Source organism: Ambystoma mexicanum, chromosome 8, assembly GCF_040938575.1.
Source record: "Ambystoma mexicanum isolate Mex_15411 chromosome 8, UKY_AmexF1_1, whole genome shotgun sequence".
NCBI classification, from domain to species: Eukaryota; Metazoa; Chordata; class Amphibia; order Caudata; family Ambystomatidae; genus Ambystoma; species Ambystoma mexicanum.
The window spans coordinates 152,308,838-152,325,493 of record NC_090929.1 but is presented as its reverse complement, the minus strand read 5'-3'; the positions used below and the strand labels follow the sequence as shown (position 1 = coordinate 152,325,493).

The 16,656-nt window shown below is 44.2% G+C and overlaps 1 protein-coding gene across 4 annotated transcripts in view; it reads left to right on the top strand.

Annotated features, from left to right (window-relative positions):
• Positions 1 to 16,656, top strand: part of CNTRL (centriolin) — a 1,220,196-nt gene that overhangs the window by 1,010,065 nt on the left and 193,475 nt on the right. For all 4 annotated transcript variants that reach the window (XM_069609523.1, XM_069609522.1, XM_069609524.1 and 1 more), the window contains 3 exons: positions 3,474 to 3,662; positions 11,111 to 11,336; positions 15,529 to 15,734. In XM_069609523.1, coding sequence (XP_069465624.1) covers positions 3,474 to 3,662; positions 11,111 to 11,336; positions 15,529 to 15,734 — 621 coding nt within the window. The remainder of the gene's footprint in view (positions 1 to 3,473; positions 3,663 to 11,110; positions 11,337 to 15,528; positions 15,735 to 16,656) is intronic.

The following is a 16,656-nucleotide window of genomic DNA, read 5'->3' as shown; positions in this document are numbered from 1 at the left end:
CGACACGTCATTGGGGACTGAGGAGTGGCGCCGGTGGGCGGAGTCAGGCGAGGGCATGCACCGAGGGCCGCGCCCCTGCTAATCTCTAAATTCATAGGAGAAGATGATTCTGGTCGAAAAGGTTCTGTCTCCCGTCCCTCGCGAGGGACACCTATACAGTATGGAGGAAAGGGGACTATGGACTAAGAGTATGTTAGTCACTACAGTGAGTAACTACAAATTTATCACTATAGATCTAATCTTGCCTTTTTGTGTTTTATAACTCATTGTATCTCTAATTTAGCACCGTGTAGTGTGCATTTGGAGCAATCGTCATTATATCTGCTAGAGGGTCAGGAACACTATAACCATTGTTTGTGTTGGAACTTGGGTTCTGATCATGAATGTGTAAATGCAAAATGCCTCACTGTGTCTAGGTAGCCTTGCTCCTTTCCACTTTAAACTCCATGTGTAAGCCTGATCACCAGATAGTGGTCTCGAAAGTTAATCCTGACTGCTCGGCCTCGCTACTTAACTTTAGAGAGATTTGGCTTCCCTTTTGGTTGGATTTTCTGCCATTAGATTAAATAGATGCACATCCCACACAAGAGGGTTGTGTAAATGTCTCCCTAGCAAATATATTTTTCAGTAAGTATGCTTTGTACCCATTCCTTTCGCAGGTGCATGTGTGTGTTTTTTGAGTGTGTTTAGTGTGTGCTTGTGAAAGTGGAGATAAATAGTTTGAATTATTTAAGTTTGTAACTAGAATAGAAAGGCAAAAAACAGTATAAATTCGAAAATGTTCTACTTGAAAAGATGAAGTGTTTGGCAAGAGGAAGAAGGTGGCAACGGGGGATGATGGTACGTCCACCCTTTTATAAGGATGGAGAACGAGAACACTGAATATTTATTTTATGGACAAAAGGGGAGAAGACTAAGTGGTATATATCAGGACAACAGTTAATGGTTTGCCCCTCCACCTCCTTTACAATTTACACAACACATGACTGACTGGGTAGAAAACTTGCAATTAATGGTTAGCACAAGGGCTGCAAAAGCAGTTTAAAGAAAACTTATTTTAATATAGCAACAAGAAAAATTAAACATGACCTTTCAGTTTCGTGCTTAGTCACGCAAGTATATGTAAAGTTTTAATTTCAGTCTCTTGGATTACAGAAAACAATCTTTACACTTTGGGGAATTCCAAACTACAATCCTGCTCAGGCACTTTTCTTTTTTTCTCAGAATATATTTGGATTGAATTTGCAATCATTGAAGCACATATTATTGTACCTGCATTTCTAAATGGATTACAAGTTCCTGTAGTCACTCGCCCAAACCGACCCCTTCACATTAATTACTCTTTCTGTAAAATTAGTCATCTTAACGCCTATAACCTTATGTACACAGCCTTATATCGGGAGCCGGTAACTTTTAATGCAGAACACACTATTCCATTCCACTGGTATTGTTCATCTCTCAATGTTAAATATCTGTAGAGGTCTCAGTATTTTGGAGCAAGTTAAGTCTCTGTTTTCCTAAGGGAAAAAAAAGAATCTACCCTTCCCCCACACCCCAAGTCTTGATAAAGATCTGTAAATTGTCTTAGATCAAATGTAAGCCTCTCCCTGGCAATCAGGCATACATTATTTAGTCACTGGTTTTTGTAGGGGGAGGGCAGGAGGACTCTCCTTTATGCCACGTGCCTGCTACTGATAACTTAGCATCCAACAGCAAGGATGTTCTCAATCTACCTCTGGGTGCTGCTAGAGGGTATATCTCCTTAACCACCACTCCAGGGAAACTCGACACCTATTTCTCTCCCTATGTAACCTTTGACTCTTTTCTAAAAGGGCCTTACATTTGGGCAGGCATGATGGAAAAACCCTATTCTGCCCCAGTTGCGTCAGCATAGGTACAGTAAAGTACAATATATTGGGATTCATTTCATGTCATTTCTGTGCATAGGTTTACATGCTATTTCTTTATAATGCACACAAGTGAAGGAGTGATTCGCCCTCTTGCTGATGGATTCCCGCTGTTCTCCCGTTAGCAAGCCTCCTAAATCTCATTTCAACCTAGTTTTTGCACACAGGGGTGTCGACCTTTTCTGTGTTTTCCAAAATCTTATAAAGTCCTGTGATCACCCCTTGTTCTCTTGGCTTCCTGTAGAAGTTGCTCTAATTTAGGTAATTGCCTGGTGGCCCCCTCTGTACTTCCTTCTGCATCACCCAGTGTCGCAATTGTATTTACTTTATTGTGTCCTTTTCTAGCGAGTTAAATTCTGCCTTGCATTCATTAAATGTTTTAATGTTGCTGTCCTCAAACAAGTTTCCCAGGCAGATAACCCCACCCCCTTCCCCTGCCACCAAGGGAATCTGCCAGTATCTAGTGCCGGTGTGAAGTCAGGGTTCCAAAACAAGGGTGATAAGGGAGAAGTGTCCACAATTGTCTCCTTTACACTTCTTTGTCCCAAACGTTCATAACCGAGGCTGTGACTGGGCTAATGTAGATTAACGGTGGCCGGTGCTCTATGGACGGCCATAGCAGCTTCTATAGTTTCATGCCTGCCAGCTCTCCATCCATCACCACTGCTGCTTGGCCGAGAAGCTTTTTGTCCGTTCTGTCAGTAATCCCAAACACCCTCATTCGGTGGTTCTGGTAAACATGTTCCTCCCTATTCAGGATTTTTTTCCCATTAGGTATTAATTGTATGACCTCCTTTTCCACTTTCAGTAAACACCTCATTACTACTTTAAGTAATGTAGGAGTGTCTGAAAGAGATGTAGAGGTCTGGGTGGGACATTCATTTTTCATACATAGATTCTACTGAACCAAGATATAGAGGCTTGTTTACATCTGTTTAGGTATGTTCTAATTGCCTTGAACGATTGTGGATAGTTTTTGTTTAGGTCTGCACCGTTTTTAGTGAGCTCAACACTTAAATATTTGTTTTCTCTGCCCATCTAAATTTAACACTTTGAGATTTTATTCTTCATATCCCTAGAGACTGTCAGCCCGATAAGCTCTGATTCGAGAGTGTTTATTTTAAACTCTGACCGGTTTGAAAATGTGTCAATTCCCTCGCCACCCTGTCCAGTGTGTTTGCTGGGTCAGCGAAAAATGGGCACATCTGCAAATAGGGATAATTGTTTTCTTGTCCTCCAAACACGATTCCCTTGTTTGTTTTTTTTTGGTCTGCTCTAATCTTTCTTGCAAACGTTTCTGTGGTCATGATGAATAGCAACGGTCATAGGCTGCATCCCTATCTATTTGTACTGCGTCCAATATCTTACCATTCACCCGTTCACCAAACTCAAATTCCTGTACAGTTACCTGCAGATAGGCCCAGTACACTCTGTCGAATGCCTTTTCGACATCCAATACACAACTGGCTTTCATAGGGATAGTTCAAGCAGATCTTGGCCAGTGAAGACTTAATAACTTTGTGTGTTCTTGCCAATTTGATTATGATGTGTGATTTTGTTGTGTAGGATTTAAGCAATGCCACAAATCGGAGAGATGAGTTACTTGGTGAGCAGGCCACCCTAAAAGAAGAGATCAATGAGAGCATGAGGAGATCTAAACAATGCCAAGAGAAGGAAGAGCGCAAAGAGCACCAACTTCAACAGCTTCGAAGAGCAATAGAGGAAAGGAGGCTTGAACTTGCAGAGCAAGAAAAGGTAATACTCATCTTCACAAAAGCTGTCACTGGTCTCAGTATAATGACCTCCTTTTTTCAATAGCTTGTCACTTATACTCATCACTTCTTACCATGCATATTTAGCAGGTAGTGAGTGGCCTTGCGTGGCTCTGCAGCCATACAAATAAAGACATTGCCGTTTGCATTGCTACTGTTCAGGCCAGGGTGACATTTTAGGGCATATAAGCAAAAGAAATATGATCTTGGAATCTTTAACTATTCTCTGATGCACCATGAAGGCCAGACCCCCATTTCTTGTACTATTATAATTCTTATCTGATCGTAGCAGTGCCATTTAAAAGGATGTTTTCTATACAGCATGGCATATACTTTGTCCCATGTTTTATGTTTTTTTAGCCCAAAAAGAGTTAATGCCATTTTTCTGTCCTGTGTTTCTATTTTTATTTTTTTACAATTCCTGATTTTTTTTGCTTTCCTATCTGGTGTCATTGATGTGGCTTTTAGTGTAAATTCAAATTATTCATCTCCCAAAGTGAGATTGCTCTTGTTGAAACAATTTAGACCCCACCCTTGCTTGATTATGATATATTTTATTTATATTGCACTCGTACACAAGTGTTTCAGAGCGCGACCAGGCAAAGAGAGGGAACCGGGGAGAACAAAAACAACAATCTTACTAGGCCCAGTGACATTGAGAATGTGCAAGTGGATGGGAAAGGGAAAAGGGGAAAAGTGCATGGAAGGGGGAGAGGTGGAAAGTGCGGAACAGAGGAGAGCAAAGAATAAATAAAAAGTAAAATAAATAAAGGTGGTAGTGCAGCCAGCAAGTGGCAAGTGCTAGGTTAAGCAGATGTGGTATGTCTGATAAGTGCACAAGAGAAGTAGGTGGGGAACTGTATGGGTACAGATACAGACCCCAGTGCAAGGGGTGGCCCGGAAGCAGTGCAGGAGAGTGGCAGGGTGAGCAGGTACCTGGGCCCAAAGGACAGAGGCTGGCCAGATGTACAGTGCCGAGTGAGAAAACCTGATAAGCAGGGGAGAAGAGGGGCAAAGGCAGAAGCGAAGAGGAAGGTCTTGAGGTGCTTCCGGAACCAGAGATTGTTCTCCTTAAGTTTCAAGGTGGTAGGGAGGCTGTTGCAAAGGGAGGCCCCAGCCGAAGACGGAGATCTACGCCCAGCTCGTTTCTTTGAAAAACGACTGACCCTGAGGGAGTTGGAAGTAGAGGAGCGCAGGGCTCGAGAGGGTAGGTATTTACGGAGGGATAGTTGAAGGTATTTTGGACCGAGGCCCCAGAAAGCCTTGTGGACAATGCAAAGGGCTTTAAATGTAATCATTGCATCCACTGGGAGCCAGTGAAGGGATTTCAGAGCTGGAGAAATACGATCCCAGGTCTTGAGGCAGTACATCTGAGGAGGTGCAGTAGGAAGTTTGACTTTTTAGAGATGTCAGATGTGGGCGGAGAAGAAAAGTGTGGTGGCAAAGATGACCCCAAGTTTCTTGGCCTCGCAGGTAGGCGTAGGAGGAGGGCCAAGGGAGGCTGGCCAGAGGGTGAAGGGAAAGGATGGTGAAGGTGTACCAATGTGGAGGATCTCAGTCTTGTTGGCATTTAGACAGATATTGTTGGCGGCACACCAATTTTGAATGGCAAGTAGGCAATCCGAGATGAGGGGAGAAGAGGAGGTGGCTGAAGGAAGCCTGAAAATGAGTTGGGTGTCATCAGCATAGCACTGGAAATTAGAGCAGAAAATGGAAATGCAGTAGACGAGAGTTGCTAGGTATTGGTTGAAAAGCCAGGTTGAGAAGTTAGACCCCTGGGGACACCACGGCTAGAAAGGGAGATAGAAGATAGTAAGGACCCAAGTTGTACCTGGGAAGGTCAATCGGAGAGGAACAAGGTCAGCCAGGCCAGATCCTTTTCAGTGATACCCAGGTTGTCACGGAGATGGTTGAGCAGGGTGGTATGGTTGACTGTGTCGAAAGCAGAGGAGAGATCAAGTAGGATGAGGACAGAGGGAATGTTGCAGTCAAGGTTGGAGAGCAGATCTTCACAAATATTCAGGAGAGCAGTTTCCGTGCTTCTGGCAGCTCTGAAGCCAGATTGGTGATCATGGAGAGAACCAACCGAATCAGAATGAAGGTTAAGCTGAGAGATGGCCAGCTTTTCCAGGAGTTTACCCAAAAAGGGAGTAATAGAAATTGGGCGATAGTTAGCCGGACAAAAGGGATCCGCTGTGGGTTTTTTTAAGGAGAGGATGCACAAGAGAGTGCTTCAGAGGGGAGGGCAAAGATCCAGATTCAAAGGAGAGGTTGCAGAAATTGGCAAGGGCTGAAGCGAGGGTATTGATGTGGTCCTTAATGGTTTTAGAGGAACAGGGATGGACCTGTTTTGATGAGGCTTTCATAGATCGGACTTGTCTAGCGACCTCATCAGGGGAGAAAAGTGGAAAGGAGGAAAATTGAGGGTGAGGGCGTAGCTGAAGGAGGGTCAGCAGGCAGAGAAGGAGGGGGGAGAGTAGGGGGAGCGGAGGAGAGGTCCTGTGTTTTTGAGATAAAGTGAGAGGCAAGGGCATTGCAAAGAGCCTGGGAGGCGAGAGAAGGGGTGGAGACTGCAGCAGGGTTGGCCAGCTCCTTACAGATTTTAAAGAGTTTGGCCAAGTTGTTAGATGCTGCAGAGACACAGGCTTGAATGTGGACTCTTCTTGGTGCGGACAGAGAGTCAGTTTGTCAGAGGATGAGCAAGAAGTCCTCCATTTCCTCTCAGCCACCCTACACCTACGTTTAAGAGTAGCTAGGTCAGAGTCATACCAAGAATTGCACTTGGCTGTGGACTTCAAGCGGATCCTCATGACAGGGGCAAGAGCATCAAGAGTAGCAGAAATAGAGGATTAGAGCAGGGAAAGGGCTGTGTCAGGATGTGAGCCATCCCGGGGTGGAGGGGGGGGGGGAAGGTGGGGGCGAAAGCCTCGACTGACACATGTTTCATGGGTCGGATGTCTGAGAAGGTGGGTGGCAGTCTTGGGGTAGGCTTGGCTTGAGGAGATAGAAAGATGAGATGAGAGGAGGCAGTTATCACTCCAGGAGAGAGGAGTGGTGAGGGGGAATAGAGAGGGGGAGGACAGAGGAGATCAAGACATCAAGTGTGTGACCAGCAGAGTGAGTCGGGCCAGAGGGGAGGATAGAGAGGGAGAGTGAATCGCAGAGGTCTGTCATGTTCTCTTCAATCCTTCCGTAGCAGCTGCTGGACCCCACAGTCCCTCACCAGCTGCTTAGTGCCTCACCTACTGAAAACAGTGGAGTTCAGCTCACCTAGAGGGGGGAAAGGGGATAAAACAACCAACGACACAGGAGCTCTTCTTGCGTCTTACTTGCACCCTGCATAGGCGTCAAAAGGTTAGTACATCATTTCATGTAGTCTACAGAAACTCACTTATTATCCTACACCCAATATACCTGTGAATCTTCCACTGAATGCCTGGAGGAATAGTTACTGAGACACTTGGGCTGCTCTTGCAGTTCAAAAATGTTTTCTGAGTTTGCAATACTGCCTTAGCAAGCTTTCTTGCTTAACCTCAGAATTGAACTCTTGTCACTGAACATTTCAACATACACTTGCTTCAAAAAATATGTTCTAGTTTCATTCTGTGTTTTTCCAAATGTTGTTCCTGAATTCTATTTTCTCAACTTCACCCTTGTTTCAGCATTCAAAGTGCCCAAAAGAAACTGTGGACTGCAATTTACCCTCCGCTTACAGTTTCCTCACAGTTTCCTCTAATTCACGTGGTCAGAAGCGTGTGCTCCAGTTGACATTTAAATCAAGTTAACACACTTAACAAACACAAGACCAAAATACCTAAATTAGCATCAAAAGACTTAATTTCCCATGATGCTGGCCGCCGTTCAACGTTGGACGCACGCGCGCACAAGAGTTTGAGTTACCAGCCTTTTAGAAACAATTCTGCGAGCGAACAAACTTCATTGAACTGAATTTCGGGCAAGTCTTCTTTTGATTACTCAAGTCCAAAAGAAATAAACTGTTCTTTGAAATTCTTACGATTAATAGCGCAGGCAGCCCTGCTGAGGTGCTGCGTAGCGCGGTCAGCTTCTCCTCACTCGTTCATGCTCGCGCATGTGATTTACCAGCACGAGTACAAATGAAGAAACTTTAACATTCAAATGGATTTATTTTCACTATAATTTTTTGGCTTTCCAAAACCTTTAACTTATTTACGATAACAGAAGAGAACGGAGTCTTCAGATGACTGTCTTCTCCTTCAGAAACTTGCTGCAAATGCGCACATCCTACGCAGCGCCAAAAAGGAATCAAAAACAGTCTTTCCTATGTCTCAATAACAGCTTACTCTCCTAACCTAAAACCGAACTTCCTTCAGGTTTAAAGAATGTATTATCAGTTTGCTTCTCTCCAAAGTAGTTCCAATAAACTAGCTGTGCAATTACTCTACTTGCAGTTTAGTTTTTTAACTTGGCTGAATAATAATAATTTCACTGTGCCTGTCTAAAAGTTGCACTCCCACCAGAAATAGTTGATTGAAGCTCCTTCCTCTGCTTACTTGAATCTTCTGGCTTGTAAAGTTCAAAAGGGTTATTTCTGTGGGAGCTATTAGAAAACTTGACTGCTACTCAAAGTGAAAGTGATGAAAGGCAGTTGAGAATGGGAAGCAAAGACAATCAGCACTTAACATTCTGAATTGGAACCCACAGAACCTCCATCTTGGCCTGGGTTCAAGCCCAATCCTCCATTTTGAGCACTGTGCTAAAAAGATTTCTGAGGAAAGAGATTAAGGAAAACTGACAACCTTTTTCCTTTGTTCCCAAAGTCACTCCCCACCTGCTTTAAAGTACCACTAGCCCCACCAACACAAGAGCCATGCCCAGTCTTACCCACTTGACCTCTGATGTCCCTGACAGGCCCTGAAAAAGCAAAGATGCGCAACAGGGAGAATCCAGATGGATGTTGAGGTCACCAAGGAGGAGGAGTTAGTGGTTGAGGCCAGAAGGGAGGAGGAGAGGTCTGCCCACTCTGAGAGAAAAGAGGTGATTTGACCAGGGGGCCGGTAGAGAGTAGCAACAGTAAGAGAATGGTTAGGAGAGAGAGCCTGCAGACAAGGCATTCAAAAGAGGAGTACATCTGAGTGGAGAGGATAGAGGCAGCAATCCACTCAGGGAAGATAAGGGCTACACCCCCTGAGGGCCAGATTTATCTGGGGATGGAGAGGATCTTGTAGCCTTCAGGGAGGAGAGTGTCAAAGCTCTTGACAGAGCTGGCCGTGAACCATGTCCCGGTAAGACCGAGGACATCAAGGCCCAGTTCTTCAAGGAGGTGGCAGATGTCAGAGGAGTGTTTGACAGCAGAGCGAGTGTTGAGTGGCAAGATGAAGAAAGATGCCAGCCTTAAAGACCTTCTGGGGAGGGGTGCAAATCACAGGTGCGCCCTGCGGAGGTGTGGAGGGATCTTGAGGTAGGGCAGAGGAGGAAGGAAAAGAGGGTGAGGTAGCCAAGGGAGGAGAGTAGGGGTCAGCTGGAGATGAGAGAAAGTTGATGAGGCGAGGGAACCACCTATCAAAGAGGAGGAGATTGGCCTGAGGGCCTTGCACCATGACAGTGCCATTTAGGTAGCCATTAATGATGACTTTGGAGGAGTCAAAGGAATCCATAAGGACTACCCAGCGGGTGCCAAAATTAATGGGAGAGGAGGAGACAGGACAGAACACAGAGATCATATGAGGGGTGCAGAGATCTGGCGAAGGAACAACAAAGAGGATGTCAGTGAGGGTTTGTCTGGCACTGGAATAGGTATCAGCAATGGGGAGACCTGGGTTGGAGGCCAGGATATCCTTTTTAAATTTCTTCTTACCAGACTTAGTGAGAAGGGAAGGATAATTGATAGAGAAGCAGTTGGAGTAGATGGGAGAAACAGATAACACCATGGGCAGGAAGAGGCAGGAGGCAGTAGGAGAAATATGCAAGTACAGTGGTATTGAACTGTCACTGGGCTAGCAGGTTACAATTTAGGGCCAAAGTTAAATGAAAAACGCACCCAAACTTGACTTCCAAAAAACGCACCCAAATTTGACTTCCCAAAAACACACCCAAATTTGACGTTCAAAGGTAATTGCTAAGGCCTCATACATAAAATAAATGAGGTATGAGTTAGAGGTGAGTCCTGGAACGAGAAGCATTAGAGAGCATAACAGGGAGACCAGTTGGATATGGCAGAGGGGAGAGTGAAGGACCAAGAAGGAAAAAGAAAGGGTAAGCAGAAGGAGGGAACTAACCCATAGAGAGAGAAGTAATAGAGTCTTGGTAGTCCAGTTTCATTGCTGAGTGAGCTAGCAGCCCCAGAGAGTGTCAGGTTGAGGTATCATGTAGCGTCCTGGTAGCGGACAGAGAGCAGACAGGGGCCTTAGAAGTGGGCTTTGGAACAATAGGCCGCCTCCCAGTCCTACTGATTGGAGGATGATTCTGAGGTAGCCAATGGACAGGGGCTCAGGTCAGGCAACAAGGCTGAGAGTACAGATCACACAGCCATCTTGGTGAGGGGTTGCGGGCAATGCAATGCTGGGCAAGGCTCACATATTGTGCAGATCAGGAAGCACACACAGCTGAATGATGGCCAGAAAACACGAGCATCAACACATGTGCTTTCCAAAACATGCGGCTGCGTTTTCTTCTAAAGCGTAACAGCAGAAATGCAAAATGTAAACTTCTTTTCTTTTTTTTCTTCTAATAAAAACATATGCCCCGCTCAAATGAATTCACATGGCGGTCTGTGCCACAGAATGAGGGCAACAAGGCTTACCAGGTAGAAATCATTTGTGTATACCTAGACCTGCAATATATTCTAGCTCACTTGGTTAGTGGAGAGCTTGATCCAATGGTTCATCTGAGTTCCTGGACACAGAGTAGGTAATGTAACCACTATAAACTCTAATCATGGAGGAGGTGTCTAAAAGTGCTCATTAATCTGTGTGATTTTTAGTGATGTCTGTGAAGTGAGTAGGTATCCATGATTAGTGACAAGATTGTTCTACTCCCTAATACCACAGGCACAGCCAGCTGATTCTTATTGTGAAAGTCTCACCAGTGAAGAGAAATGAGAATTCAAAGTCTTATTCCCCTTTACCTTTTCCTCCCTTTAAAGGATCCTTCTAGAAGAGGAGCTTGGCGCAATTTCCAACACCATTCTCCAATAGTTCATTATTTTACCAATAGAGGATTGCCAATTTGAATATTTTGAATGCTTCTCCAGTTTATGAACACCGACATTCGTAGTCGCTTAAAAAAATTAAACCACAAAGTAACGATCCCCCTTGTATGCATGAAACTTAGACTTTAGTATTTTGATGACTTTGTCTGGCACGTATTCATATTGCAAATGCTATCCTGTATTGTGGCAGTATCGTGTATTTGTTTTTGAAGCTCTGCTAAATATTACATTTTTTTACTTAGTTTCTTCATCAAATCAGAAGGGATGTTGAGTGTGAAGAACAAAGGTTTGAAGAATCTGCAACTAAATTGAAAGATCAGAAACATGTATTGGAGTGGGAGCTGCAAAGCAAGCAAGGCATGCTGGAGCAGGTGATGGGAAAAGTTGAAACTTTGGAGGAACGGGTCATAAAGCATCAGAAGGAAGAGAAATGGTGCTCAGCCCTGGAGGAGTCACTAACAAAAGCCAGTAAGGCGTGTTTAATATTGACATCTTCCTTGCTGTTGCTTCCTGCTTCTTCTGACCTGGCTGTGGGCTGTGTGCAATAAGGGAAGCCTGTTTAGTGGTTTTAAAAAATGTGTTAACCACAAGAAATTGAATGGAACTTGGTGGGCTCAGGGAGAATCTTTGGTTTAACTCTATTGGTTTCTCTGTTCCAATAAGTTGCATAAAGCTGGGGTTTCAGATATAGTGATCTGGTCCGGTTATGAGGTTTTTTTCAGAGCCACTATTGATATAGGGTTCTGGGAGACCAAACTTAGTGGGGACAGTCTGGCTTCCACCAGGTTTAACCAAACTCACTGGCAGTGGAACTAAGCACCTGCGACTTGGGATCAGAGGAAGCTTGTGTAAATTACAGATCACATACACAATGAATGTCAAGCAACAGGTGCAGATAAGTATTACAAGTATGTTTATTCTGAAAAGACAGCTGCATTAAGATATGTGAACTACAAATAAAGTCAAAACAATATTATAAGTAGACTGTTAGGGAGACTTTTCAGTTTATGTGCCAATTCCCCTCAACCTGAGAGGCACCCAGCCCTTTTTACTGTAAACAGGGATTTTTGATCTATTGCCCTGAGTGAGTGGAACTTTTTCCCACTCACTCATTCTTTTGCTCTGACTGGGAACTTTATTTTACTGCTTTTGTGTTTTCTTTTTACTTTAATGGAGCCATGCATTCCTCTGTGTGTTTCAATACTGGCATCTGTAATTGATTTTTGCAGCACACCGCATCCTATGTGCAGTGTTGCTGGGGAGTCCCTTGGACTTCCCTTTTATTTTATTTTTCTCATGAGAACAAATATTCTCAAGAGTAGTAAGGTAATGTTTATCTTAACTTTTCTTTTGTGGGATCAGCACACACCAATTTGTGTGGGCTGCTGGGTTTACATTGTAACTCCTTTCCCACTGCTCCTGTAACTTTCTAGAAGTGCATGCGTGGAGCAGACAGGAGTGCCTGCGTGGGACAGACAGGAGTGCCTGCGTGGGACAGACAGGAGTGCCTGCGTGGGGCCGACTGGAGCGCACCGAGCGGACTCGAGTGCGAGGGGCGAGCCGGAATGCATGAGTGCGTGGAACGGACCAGAGTGTATGGAGCAGACTGGGATGCATGGAGTGGATAGGAGCGCATGGAACGGACTGGAGCGCATAGAATTGTGTGACGTATATAGTATGGTTTGGAATGCAGAGAACGTTTGAAAGACCATACAACCCATCATATCACACCACCACGCTTACTCTCTCCTTTACATCACCACTCAACTAGAACACAGAGATACTATGACACCATTCGGTATAACTGTTCTCATACCAATATCCACCACTCACTCCACATCATTCTAAGTAAACACTGCTGGTTACACACCCCCCAGCCAGGCGTTCTCCTCAGGCCTAATGCAGCCACATCTGGTCTGGATAAATCCTGCCAGAACAAACACATACTCCTGATCGCTCAACCACCACACCTACCGCTAAGAAGCAGCTATTAAACTGATACCGCACGAGCTGCACACATACCCGGTACTCACAGGCACCTTTTAACTCTCTCTACTGATCTGAACTTCGATTCCCAAGGGCGTTCAACCGACCAGCGCCTTCAGACCATACCAATGGTATATAAGGCGCTATATAAATGCAAAATAACAATAACAGTAACTAACACACTGAAATGGCTGATGGCAGTGGATATCTTTTCCTACCATCTGTGTGCCAGTTACTTGCAGGCTGATTTCTCAGCTGCAGTACAGCACCATTGGGTGACAATTTTCTCAAAATGACCCCTGTCTTCGTTTTCCGCCATTTTTCATTTTAAGTTCCTTCTTGGCTCTTCTACCATTCCATGTGGGATGGGTCCTTTTTTTAGTTTTGTATTTGGCGGGCTTCTTTTGTGAAGCTAGCCAAGGCTGCAGCGTGTCTGGGAAGGCAGGAAGTGAGGGAGGGTCCCAAAGCTTTTCTGGCCTTTTGTATGTTGGTGTGCCTGGCTGAAACCAGTTTGAGCAGGACAGCCAACCCCCAGGTGATTGACAACTCCATAGGAGTGAATGAATGGGTTCCAGCATAAAAGGCGAGAATTTTTGGACCACAGACTGAGTCGACCAGTGGAACTGGAAATCCGAAGCAGAAGAGGAGCAGAGATGCCTGTAGCACCTTCAACAACTGTCGAAGTACCAGTGAAGCCCTGCTGCTGTCCTGACCCCGTTACCTGGACCATCTCGAAGTGCATCATCTTGCAATGAACGAATCTCTCTGAAACTTTGCAGGCATCCTTCTGGGCCTTCAGAAGCAGGAGTTCTCACTCCAAAGTCCCCTCACCAGAGTTCAGGACCGAGAAACGAAGGAGATTCTGACCGGCGATATCCGTTCCCTGTTGGCGCTAAGAAAAATGCTCCAAAATCACAAACCACCTTGGGAGTGAGCTGAATACTTTGCTGGCGAGCCCTTCTCTCAATTGCTGCTGCAGGAGCATATCCAAGGTCCCCCCTTTCATCACCACGACCAAAGAGCAGGAAACCGTGTCTGCAACACTTCATTGGGAAGGCGTCCAGCTGAATCTTCAACTTCACCCTCCAGGTTCTGTGGGGCTTGGGTTACACTTACCTTAGGCCATTTTCGGTGCTCCTTTGCTTTACTCCATTGCCCAGGTCTTGCAGCCTCAGCTACTACGGGAAGACTTTCCATGAGCTCCTGTGCTTTTTAAAATAACTACTGACTGGTTACTTAACTGTGCTCAGAGGATTGCCATCATAACTGGTCCTTTCTATTTGATTGTGGCATTGCTGGTTCGCCAAAAGGCCATCTTCTTCAACCTACTGGCTTGGGCAGTGCTTGTTCCTCCACAGTCTGAACTCCTTTCTAGTTGGGGAACAGATTTCCTAAACCTCCCTTTTGAAAGTGTTACATTGTTACCAGTTGCAAGCTGTGTTCTTTCTAAACTTTACTTTCCCTTAAACTGAATATTGCACTGTTGATACAAATAAGTGCTTTTACTGACCTTGACTGTTGTACTCCATATGTAGATCTGAAAAGTACATGGAAAGTTTACTCACCTGCTTCATTTTCCCTTTTTCAATTATCCAATTGTATATTGAATGTTATTAGCAGTTAGCACATTTTTAGAATTGCTTGTGTATATAAAATAAGTATTTTGGATTTAACTTTAAGTGAGCGTTTCCTTGGGTCTATGTATGTTCTGATTTCTCTGTAGGGATCTACTGCTCACATTCCTCCTCCTAAGATAAGCCTGGCTGCTCTGCCACTCTACCAACTTGGATAGTACATGCCTACATTAGAAGTTGGGGCCCTAAAACCAAAGTCTTATAAAGTCTACTCCAGTTGGACTTTAGAAAGACATACCCAACGCAGACACACTGCAACCAACTATACTTTGTATCAAAACCATTATACACATAGACATAGGCTAAAGTGGCAGGAAAATATCTCACATTATTTCCCAAGCCTTATGACGCACAACAAAATTACACCGGTTTCATTATATCTAACGAAATAACTTTCTTTGACCTTATTGAGATTGTGTGTTACTTTAATAAAGTGTATATTTGTCTGTAAATCGTTTTCTTTGGTTAACTGGGTGGACTAACCAAAGCGAACTAGCAGCCTTTCTTTCTCCGTTGAGTTAAGGCTGACTGCTCTGCCATTGTTACCACTTAAAGGTCTGGTATCTTTTTTGGTTGAAATGACTATTTCACAATTATGTTAGATGGCTGTACATCCCTCACCAGAGAGCTGTGTACAAATCTCCCTAACATCACTATACAGATAACTGGCTGCTTTATCAATTTTGAAAATGAATATATCGTTTGGCCTGCAATCCATCTATAGCTATCCTCGGATTGCATTGTTTGCAATCTTTTTCTTTTTTTTGTTTGAAATGTTACAATATTTTAAGTTGAGTCCACAGATATTTTGGAAATTGGTGTACTTATGTGCATTTGTAAATACAGTGGTGCTGCAAAATGATTAAACTCCCCCTCGAAAATTTATTCTCATGCACACAAATGTATGGAATTATCCAGTGAATAATTAGAAGTCCCCAGAGAGTCACCCTTTGGAGGCATTCCCTTGCTGCTCTATTTCCATAGTTACCCTACCGAAAAGATGAGCTTCTCATTTAAGGATACCACCATTTAAATTTCAGGGCATCTGTTGTCGGCAAAAGATCAGCAAATGCAAGAAAAGACAGAAGAGTTATTGACCCTGCAAAAAGAGTTGGACGCTTCAAAGGCGGACCTGAGTCGCTTGCAAGAGCAGCTGGTTTCAGAGAGGAGGAAAGGTGACAAGCGTGTTACAGCATTGAGCGAGATGTTGAAAGCCCAACGGACCAACTTGGAGAAGTTGCTTCAGGTACAGAATGAATAACTGTTTACATTGAGTGCTGACAGGCTGCTAATATGGGATAAGGATTACAAATGTTGCCGATACACAACATTTTATGACCAATCATTTCGTCTCTCTGTACGTTGGGGTCCTTGAATGTGCTTTCTTAACCTTGACCAGGAATGACCCAATGATCCAGGTTTGTTCAAGATACAAATGGAAGAGATAATGAGCATTGTGAGGAACCAAACAGTTTATTGAACGAGTGTGCAATCTCGTTAGTGTTTGCAGATATAGATCCATAAACACTTGTTTGAGTTGACGAAAGGCTTGTTGTTCCCATGCTCTTCATACATTATTGTGACATGGTGGTGTTTCATCATTGGGGATCTCCTTAGCTTCTCCACCCCGAAAAGGGGGTAACCTGATATGAATATTCATGAGGTGGTCTTCGACTGTACTGAAGGTGATCACATCTCTATGTACTTGGAGTTAGTATTGCATGTCAGTTGACATTTTACACTGCCTCAATCTGTAACTTAAAGGGATAGGTGTTGTAGTGAAAAAGAACGATCACGTGCTTGAGGCGCTGAGGATCGCTCTGCTGTTCCTAGCAAGATGGGCAAAATAGTTTGTATGTGAGGTTGAAAGTCGTAAGCGATCATTTGGTGTGAGATTCCTGAACATATTGCTTTTTCCATGACTGGTTTTACTTTTAGCACCTTTACGAGTCCTAATCCAATGTCTCATCGAAGACATGATACCTTCAGATGTGCCACTTAACTGTGGCACTTAGGGTTTGGGAGACTTAAAGGCAGGGGAGTCTCTGAGCAGGGATCCGTGTTAGGGGAGTTTTCCTAAAGTCCACTTGAGGTGAGATGTGAGCTTTAGTTAAGTACAATGAACCCAGTAAATACAATAATCCAAAGAAACACTTACACATAAACGG